General features: G+C 34.1%; 1 protein-coding gene across 9 annotated transcripts in view; it reads left to right on the top strand.

Annotated features, from left to right (window-relative positions):
• Positions 1-11,019, top strand: part of Iml1 (GATOR complex protein Iml1) — a 159,559-nt gene that overhangs the window by 121,539 nt on the left and 27,001 nt on the right. For all 9 annotated transcript variants that reach the window (XM_018521780.1, XM_018521786.1, XM_018521782.1 and 6 more), the window contains one exon: positions 4,388-4,595. In XM_018521780.1, the coding sequence (XP_018377282.1) occupies positions 4,388-4,595 (208 nt within the window). The remainder of the gene's footprint in view (positions 1-4,387; positions 4,596-11,019) is intronic.

Genomic DNA, 11,019 nt, shown 5'->3' with positions numbered 1-11,019 from the left:
ATCATGAATCGAGAAAAATGTTTCAGACAAATCGTATGTGCTTTTAGCCAAAGATTCCGAATATGCAATAAAAAATAGGGGTTTCCATTTAAGATTTCAAACTTGTCCCCCCTCACCGCCCAGAGGGCGGGGTGGAGGGGCTGATTTTAACGTCAGTGTATGTCACCCTCGGAATGATGAAATATTGATTCTTAACATTTTTTCTTAGTGTGCTTATTTTTCGAGATATTTGAAAGTTTCAGGTTAAAAAAATCACCCTGTATATTAAATTTGTGGGGCCATGAACATCATTTCATTTGAAAAATTTGAAAATTTACAGAATGGCAACCATTTGAAATAAAGTGTCAACCTTCACGAACTTTTCTTTATTTTCAATCTGTTAAAGGAAACCTATCGGAAAAGACATTAAAAATGAAAAAAAAGCCGTCAAGTATATTTTGCAGAAAAAAGTTATCAAAAATAATGCCACAAAAAAAGAAATGAAATCAAAATAATATTTCAAGTATCTCTATTTTAAAAGTCCCGTAGAACACAGTTCTCTGAACGGCATCTTGAAGGCTTTCTTATGATGTAGAAGTCTTTTCGATATCTTTTAAGGCAGTGTTATATGGAATAATTTCTCACAATTATAATATACATACTACACAAAGTACAGATGACATTTGAAGTGTATTAAGTATAACATTAATGAGAGAACGAAATACAATAGATAGCGTAATGAGAGGCGCGGAAACTGAAAAGGGATTTTTACATAGATAACAAGTTGAAAATTGTATGTAGAAATAAAAAATCGAAAATGAGATGCAAGATCGCCAGCAGCAGCATTCTTGACGCGCCCGTCTTGTTTATAATCGTAATTTAAAATAAAAATTGCTAAGACAGTCGTTCGCATCCTGACTTGTCATAGTATGTAGATATCAATGCACTGAAAAAAATTTCTGGTTAAATTTATTAGAATTCTAGTTGAGATAACCGGAATTCTGGTTGATACTATATTTCTGGTGAAATCTACTAGAATTCTTATTTTTTTACCAGAATAATTATATTAATCAGAATTCTAGTTATCTTAACTAGAATTTTAATAGACATAACCAGAAAATTCTGATTCGTCCATTTTCCACCAGAATTACTGTTTAATCCAACCAGATCATTTTTCTCAGTGTGACAATTAAAATTAATTATGATTTAATAAAATTTTAAATATTGTAATAAAATTAATGTTATAGTATAATTTTCATTCTAATTCATTCTAGTTAAGAAAGATTCCTGGCCTATAAGTCAATTTCTCCTCCTGTTCGAAGAACAAATTTTGTTGCATTTGAGCCCTTCTTCTTTCGATTCTTGCTAGTTCTGCGCGTAATACCACTGAGCTCACTTGATTTTTTCAAAAAATTTTTTTGAAATTAAGATATATTTTTCAGTGTACACATTTAGTTAACGTATTTGTTCTATTTTGAAGTGAAACTTTTGATATTCTAACATCTAAATAATATTAATAATAATAATAATAAAACTCTGTAAACAGTGACCGCGGGACAATATGTTTCAAAGTCCTACAGCCTTACAGTGTCTTTATATTATATGGTTTACAACTAATATCGTTCCTGAATTCGATCTATGTTTTTACGCGCAATATAAATGCTATGAAACAAAAGGAGGATGACAGGATGACATACCGGACACCAGGCCTAGTGATACATATATGTTACGGAAAAAACTGTCGGACATAATATCACAAAAAAAGTATTATATTTTTCAATATTTCGAAAAATATTATTACGGTATAAGACATTCTGAAAAAAAAGCCTTGCTTATTTTCTAATTCCAAGAAGCATGTTAGGATTTCCAAAAAGGCAAGAAGACTCACGAAAATCAAGCTGTTCGTGAGAAGCAAGGGAACTCATATAAATTATGCATCTCAAAGGAATAAAGACGCCCATTACGTCCATGTCGTTTGTTCCGGGTAATTCCGAAAACGGGCGCAAAATTAAAATCATAAACATTCCATTGGTACACGTACAAGTGTAGTAAAAAAAAGATATATTTCGATTGTTTGTACTTTTTCATATAAAATGTAAAGACTTTCCAAAGGTCCTAGAGCAAAAACTAAGACATTTAGAAGTTTGTACCCATGAAGAATTTTAATCAGCTTAACACAAGTTATTAGGTGTACAACTTTGCTTCCGCCGTTTTCCTATAGATGGCTTTAGCGGTAAGTGGTGGTCGAAATAAATAGATCATAGACGTCATACAATAAACTTGGGCATCTATCAACATAACCCCATAGAAACATTAGTCGATTTGTGTCTGCATCATAAAGTTATTCTCGATTGAAAATGTCAGTTTACGAGCCAAATTCTCGTCATTTGAGGGAGGTTTGAATTTTTTGCTTCAATATGAAGAAATCTGCAGCTGAGGCTCATCGAATGCTCTCAAATACTTATGGTGAGGCCGCTATTAGTGAAAGAATGTGTAGTGAATGGTTTCAACGCTTCAAGAACAGTGATTTTGACGTCGAAGACCGGCATAGCGGTGGAAGAGAGGTTTTCGAAGATGCAGAATTGGAGGCATTACTTGATCAAGACTCGTGTCAAAATCAAGAAGAATTGGCACGATCATTGGGAGTGACTCAACAAGCCATTTCAAAACGCCTCAAAGCCATGGGAATGATTCAGAAGCAAGGAAATTGGGTGCGGTACGAGTTGAAGCCGAGAGATGTTGAACGGCGTTTGTTTGCTTGTGAACAGCTGCTTGAAAGGCACAGACGGAAGGAATTTCTGCATCGCATTGTGACTAGGGACGAAAAATGGGTTCATTACGATAACTCCAAGCGCAGAAAATCATGGGGAGTTCCCGGCCATACTTCCACGTCGACGGTCAAACCGAATTCATGGCTCCAAGGGCATGCTCTGTATTTGGTGGGACCAGCTCGTAGTGTATTATGAGCTGTTAAAACCGACTGAAACAATCACAGGCGATCGGTATCGAACGCAATTGATGCGTTTGAGCCGAGCATTGAAAGACAAACGGCCGCAATACAACGAGAGATACGATAAAGTGATTTTGTAGGATGACAATGCTCGACCCCATGTTGCGAAAGTGGTCAAGACATACTTGGAAACGTTGAAATGGGAAGTCCTACCCCACCCGCCGTATTCTCCAGACGTTGCTCTCTCTGACTATCACTTGTTTCGATCAATGGCACAGTGGCTGACCAGCACTTCCAATCTTATGAAGAAGTAAAAAATTGGATCGTCTCAAAAGATGACCAGTTTTTTCGACTCGGGATTCGTACGCTGCCCGAAAGACAGGAGAAAGTAGTGGCCAGCGATGGACAATACTTTGAATAATAAATGTATAACCAGTTTTTTATAATAAAGCCTCGAATTTCGGAAAAAAACGGTAAAGTTGTACACCTAATACAAAATATTAAAATTTAAAGCTATTTTTGACCAAAATCCTTAAGATTTGTGCGAGGTTCTTTCACAGATTGTTTTATCAGCAGTTCATAAAAAATAAATCGCTTACCGAAATTGTAGCAGTATCTAATCAAATAAGTTACATACAGATGCGAAAACTTAAATCAATTTAATGAAGAATATAAGGCGACATATCTTAACGAATCGAGAACGTGCGTGAGAAGCTTTGGATATATTAATTAGCATCCGGTAAAAAATTTTTCATGCATGAATATGTATAAATATGTATAAACATACAAAAACACGCATAAATATTCATAAACATATATAATTATACATGAAATATGTCCATACATGTTTGTACATCCTTTTTTCTTTTGTAAAATGACTTTTTAGTGTAATAGAAATAATAATATTAATGTAAAAACAAAAAATAATTAAAGGCATAATTTTTTAATTGTTTGTTTTAGAAAAAAACAAGTTTGGAAAAATGTAAAAAAAATTGCTCATACATAATTGTGCATAATTTTATATATAATTATACATAAATAATTTTTTTATATTCCTTCAAACTTGATTTTTTCTAAAACAAATAGTGCGAAAATTACCTTTTTAATTATTTTTAATGTTTTCACATTACATTATTATTATTTCTATTACACTAAAAAGTAATTTTATAAAAGAAAGAAGGATGTATAAACATATGTATGGACATATTTCATATATAATTATACATGTTTATGAATATTTATGCGTGTTTATATATGTTTATACATATTATTACATATTCATGCATGAAACATTTTTTACCGGGCACGAACATGAAAAATTTGATATGCAAATCATCATTCGTGACATAGTAATTGTATAGTATCTTGAATTTCTTTGTTGTTATTTTTTTTAAATAGAGTCTTTTTAATTATTATTGTTCTATGATATATAATTTTTTATTATATGACTATTTACAGTGCAAACCAGGAGCTAACCAAGATCAAAAATAATGCGACAAACGTGGAAATTTTGGAAGCCATGAAACATCCTCAGACTGGTGTTGGTTTCTTAACGCAACATCCCTCGCTTCCTAGCCAAACATTTGTTAGCGCTGATGCAATCCAATGGTTAAATAACCATGTAGAAGGAGGCATGGAAATCGAACATGGTATTAATATTATGAAGGTAAAAATTTAGAACAATTTTATTATCTAATGCAGTTTACAATTTGAATTTGATATTATCATAATAGTTAATCTCAACTTGCACACATATAATAATATATTGTGCATATTGTTTATATTGTATATCTTTACATATCTTTGTATAATTAGAAAAACATAGCTGATTGAAGTTTGGAACCTTCTCGGAACGAATTAAAAAAAATGGTTTGGCCTATTTCTCCTTTTGCGCAGAGCTGCTTCTGTTTGCCAGACAACAAGTAAAAAACATTCCGATCGAATACATGCGCCGGAAGGCTTAAGAGGATGCTAAACCACTTACCGAACTTGATCGAGGTCGATAGTACAGACTTTTTAAATTCCAAATTCGATAATAGTGACATCTTTGATTCATTTCTTACGTTATATTGGGTGCTTTCCAATTGCTTAACACATCTTAATACAAACGTACACAGGAATGCACAAAGCGTAACGTTGTGCACGATTCAATTGGAACAGAATGTGTATGCTGTGCATAGTTGAGATCCGTTTCGGATGGAGTTAAATTAAATGTAGCTTTTTCCGCCTGTGTTAAACAAAAGAAAGTAAAAATGCCGGCCACTCAACGTCTTCCAATCTCATTTATAGCCGCTGCAGTTAGTAACATGTACCAAATTGTCACTAGAAAACACAAGCTTACACACAGCCCTTGACTGAGTAGCCCTCGGATGTGTAGTGTTGTGTCGATGATAACGGACAACTGGAACGCAACTTGTGTCGCCGTGTGTAAGAAAGTGTCTTGGGATATTGCAATTGGAAAGCACCCATTATATATCGTTCTGTTTACTTAAACGCATACATCTGTCCTAACATATGCCAGTACCATCTATCGTAAGACCGCGCAACTATTGCTACACGGAATTTCGGCTTTGTTAACATTCCCAGTCTTCGCAAAATATCCGTATACACGTATTTTCTACACGGTGAAAATACTTTTCTTCAATTTTCTACAAACTTGGTATCGTTCGTTCCAGTAATGTGACCTCAGCTGCACGCTTATTTTTAAGATATGGCCTCTAAAATTCTTATATCAAGCAAATATATATACCTAAGGTGACAGCTATATGAGCCAAAAGTAAATGAACTTTTAACTTTTTTCGATTTTCTCATGAAATCCAGCAACTGAGTCCTGTTTGTGCCTACTTTATTTTCGTAATAACACTTTTGCAATCCGTAAATCCAATTCGGAGATTTTTCACCGTGTGGAAATGTCAGTAATCCGTCTTTAGCATCCCCTTAAGCGCGAAAAACTACCCCAGGAAAATAAACAAAAATTCTTCCAAAGCTAAAAATGATTTGGCCCTTTCCTCCTTTTGCGTAGAGCTACTTTTGTATGCCAGACAACAAATAAAAAACATCCCGATCGAATACATGCATCGGAAGACACCCTTAAGCGCGGAAAACTACCCCTGAGGAATTTTAAAAAGTTTGAAAAATTATGTCTTTTTCTATTATATAAAACAAAAATTTTCTGCTTTAAAATATATTTTCTAACTTTCCACACGAAGTGACTCTCGTCCTATTTCCTCCCTGCTAAGGAGCGCGCGACACACGCGAAGCGACTTCCATCTCACCTCCCCTCTGCTGAGGGGCGCACGGCTTCCATGTGAAGTGATTTTCACCTCATCTCGCCAAGTTGCTTTGCGTGGAAAGTCGGTCGTCCTTGAAGTAGAGGGGAGGTGGGATGGGAATCGCTTCGCGTGGTAGTCGTGCGCCCCTGAGCAGGGCGTGGGAGGGGAGGGGGAGTAGAGATCTTGTAATCAGAGTTTGGCGAATGTGGACCAAAAAAGTCGGATAGAAAAAGATAACAGATATTGCTTTCTCATATGAACGCATGCGCAAAAAGTATTAGAATAATTTTCATATAGCAGAAATAAAATATGTTATTTAAAACATTTTTTTTGTTATTAACTTTTTGAATGACGAGCGATGGCTAAAACCTGTTGAAGGTCACTCGAGGTGATGATCTTGACAATATATGTCAATGTCAAGACCATCGGCGGTTGCTCCCCTTTTCTGCAGTTGTATCATTTAAGTGATTACTCACATCAAAAATTGATACTAGGTACATCCTACAGATGTATGTCGAGGGATTTTCAAACATCCAGAGTACATACTTGAAAAAACTTAGGAGGTGTTCAGGATGTTTATATGTCCGCTTATTCTACATCCATAGGACATTACCGTTTAGATATCATTAGGATGTTTCTAGATGACCACATTTCATTCTGTCTTTATCCAGTGGACATCCTAAAATGTCTTAGGATGTTAAAACCTTGTAGAAAAATACTATTGAGCATTATTGTGTAGTACTTTTTTTACAAGGTATATCTGCGTTTCGGTATGATACAAAATGTAGGAAATGAGTATGCGTCACAGAAACTAACTATGAATAACTCTATTTAAAAAAGCACTTACAGAGGCTCCATGACAGTCTATGAGCACACCCTGATCAAGCTCAGAGTAAGTGACGAACTCCATTTGCATACGCCTCTTTATAGGGATCCGCGTAATTTTTTCCTTACGGAAAACGAGTCCATCTCGCGGCAGTACTGTGTACTACGTCGCTTGCTTGGCGGCGCCCGTAGTATACGTACGTTATAGGCGTATGCAAATGGAGTTCGCCACTTACTTTTAGCTTGATCAGAGTGTGCTCATGGAGCTTCATGAAAGTGCTTATGAAAGTGCTTTTTTAAAATAGAATTATTCATAGTTAGTTTAATTAGTAAAATAGAAAATTTTCATTAAAACAGTACTTACAATCGATAGAACCGATTTTGTAAAATATACTGAAAACTCCTTTTGCTTTGTCAATTAATAAATAACCATATACCGATTTAAAAATAAATTAGCACAACAAAAAACAAAATAATAAAAATAATTATTTTGTCAAATTAATAAAAATAAATGTGATTAAATTCTTCCCAAAACAAAGGATAGTTTTCAGTATGTCTGTGTGGGATATTTATGTATACATTAAAAAAATTAACAATTAAATTGCAAAGATATGTCTCTATAATATACATAAAATACGAATATGTATATGACATGTGTCGAAAGTTGAAAAATGCAATTTATCAATACAGTGATTAAAATTTTTTCGGATCAAAATAGGATATTCTAGGAACGTTTTATATTAATACAATGATAATTACAAATGTCCTGAGCTAATAATACTCGATTTTTATTTAAAACTGTGATTTTAATGTTATTATCTGAGTTCGATTATCAATAGAAATGAATAACTGCAGAGAAAAAATTGAATTTTTAGGCAATATATGATATTATACCAGTCAAAAGTATGCATATTTATTTGTCCAGGACTGATGATCTTTAATAGTATATCGTTGATGGCTTAGTTCTTAACCATTTCCCAATTTTCGCAATCGAGATATTAATTTTTAAAGTACCGAATATCCGTCATCATGTGCGTTCTTAGTTACGCATAAAGCGCATGATGCATCATTTGTCCTTGTTATTCACCAAATAATAAAAAAGGATAAAACGATACATCATGCGCTTCTTGCGTAACTCGGAACGTACCCATCGATAGCTTGATGCGCGGGGAGTGGGAAATGCCTGACAAGCGCCTAGAGTTGCCAACCATTTGGTTTTGACCCGGACTGTTAGGTTTTCAGAAGTCTTGTCCGGTGTCCGGTTGACAAGTCAAACCGGACGTTATATGTCCGGTTTGTAAGTATACCCAAATAATAAAATCAAATTTAGAGCGCCATAAGAAGTTACGTAACAGACCGCCCATTTTCGTGGCGCTCCGCTAGGGCTACGTTCAAAAAGTGCACTCAAGTGCATCATGTAGAGCGACTGTAAAAGATTAAACATCGATAATAATTATTCGATTGTTGTTTTCTAATAAAAATATTATAAAGTTGATTATTTCGCGTAATCTGCCAGCAGTTTATTTTAATTCGTGACCTCAATATTCTTTCGTTTTAAAGTGAAAAGTAATTGAGATTAATACTTGCTTTTGATATACATATGTGTAAAGGTTAGATTAGGATATCAACTTAAATCTTTAATACACAGATTTATTAGCATTGTTTGAAATCTCCCAAAATTTTTAAACGAGGTAAATATATATACATATTCGGATATTGTAGAGAGAGAAAGCGAAGATAATTATTGTAATTTTTTACAAAATTTTGTATTTAACCTAATTTTATGATTATTTTTATGTCCGGTTTTGTCCGGTTCGATTTTGTTTCCCAAAACGAAATGTTCGGTAATTTACACTTTTGAATTTGGCAACCCTACCCGCGCTGTGCACACCGCCGCGAGCCTCTAATCGTTAACGTCACAACTCGAACGGGCAGGCATCTGATCAGCGTCTCTAATACCATCTGACTCCAGACGTTGCAGCCGTACATTCTGCTGGTCGACGACGTCAATAATACCATGTCTTAGCGCCGACACACTATCGTGTCTCCAGATACCTGGCGGATAAACTTTCGAAAACACTAAATTTCATGAATTTTGGCAAAAACACTTTAAATGATGTCAAATAAATGTCCTTAAATGGATTTTCACCGATAAGAAGATTTAATGTCAAAAATATTTAATAAAGTTAAAAAATATTAAATAAAGTTATATATCACCTGAATGGATTACTTTTACACAGCTCAACACACACTCTAAATCACTTCCGAAAGACTTTGATATTGACCTTGACCTCCAAGAGACGCCGTCCAACTGAGCACACCATGAGAGAATGGCAAATTGCATCACATGAATGACAGCGTCCAATCAAGACGAGGGTCACATGATCAGTTTTCTCCAATTTCTTCCACTTCCATGCTTATGGAGTTTTGATGATCGCGCTCAATCAGAGGAGACGGATCACGTGATGCAGTTTGTCACTCTCTCCCTTTGAGATTCTCTACTATATCTATCTTATATGTATAATTATAAAACGATGGGGGTGATGGTGGGATTTTAAAAATTATATACAAACTTAGCTTTTAAAAAAAATTTAAAAAAAAGGCGCTAAGAATGCTGTTCGAAAAAACTATTTATGGTAAAATCGAAACAAATTAAAATGTTAAACCCATGTGGTACCATCTTCATCAAGTTAAATTCTACCAAATTAAAAAATAAAATCCAAGTGGTATTATTATTTTTGTTATTTACTTATCTCTAATGATATGTATCATGTGTATAAAAGATTTGATATCAACAACAGGCGCCAAGTTAAATTTTATCTATCAAATTAAAAAGTAAAACACAAATGATACTGTTTCTTGTTATTTATACAAACTTACCTTTTTAAAAAAGGTAAAAAAAGCGCTAAGCGTGCGTGCTTTTCGTAAAAATTATTTGGGTCGGTTTCACCAACGCCAATATTTGCCATGGAACTGACTAATCGCGTTTGCTGTTTAGTGGAATTGACCACTTATGGTTGACACTTATGGTTGATTCGGCTTAATCGGATTGAAATCGGTCCTTTGTATATAATATTACTTAACTCTAATGATATGTATTATTCATATAAAAGATTTGATATCAACAAAATTGGCGCCAAGTTAAATTCCTCAAAATTTTATGTATCGATCGTAAAAAAGATTTGATATCAACAATTGGCGCCAAGTTAAATTCCATGTAATTCGGATACCAAATTAAACACATAATATTGACTTTAATGATATGTATCATTTCTATAAAGGATTTGATATATCAAGAACTGGCGCCAAATCCCATTTCTTTATTTACTTAATCCAAATAATACTATCTTTAATTTTTATACAATGAAACCTAAGTATACGTACATCTTATTGAAGGATCTTCCTATTCCAATTCAAATGGTTTAAATTCCTCTTAAATGACATTATTATATCACAATTCATTCTCTCACACACACACACACGCACGCACGCACGCACGCACGCACGCACGCACGCAAAGACATTTTCTCTTCCAACTAAAGTAGTGGTTATTTAATTCTCTTTCAAAATAATATACAAAACGTTATAACAAAATTGCGTTACCTTGCTCAATTTAAGTGTTATCACAAAAATTAAAGAGTTAACCGTATAAAATGAAAAAATGAAGTAATCCCTCCCATCTCCCCTCTGTTTAGGGGCGTCTGACTTTCACCTGAAGCGACTTCCAGCTAGGGTTGCCAGATTCAAAAGTGTAAATTACCGAACATTTCGTTTTTGGAAACGAAATCGAACCGGACATAAAAATAACCATAAAATTAGATTAAATACAAAATTTTGTAAGAAATTGCAATAATTACCTTCGCTTTCTCTCTACAATATCCGAATATGTATACATATTTACCTCGTTTAAAAATTTTGGGAGATTTCAAACAATGCTAATAAATCTGTGTATTAAAGATTCGAGTTGATATCCTAATCTAACCTTTATACATA

The sequence above is a fragment of the Trachymyrmex cornetzi genome, unplaced genomic scaffold (assembly GCF_001594075.2).
Source record: "Trachymyrmex cornetzi isolate Tcor2-1 unplaced genomic scaffold, Tcor1.1 scaffold996, whole genome shotgun sequence".
Taxonomy (NCBI): Eukaryota; Metazoa; Arthropoda; class Insecta; order Hymenoptera; family Formicidae; genus Trachymyrmex; species Trachymyrmex cornetzi.
Note: the sequence above shows the minus strand (reverse complement) of the source record. Positions and strands in the feature narration are given on the sequence as shown.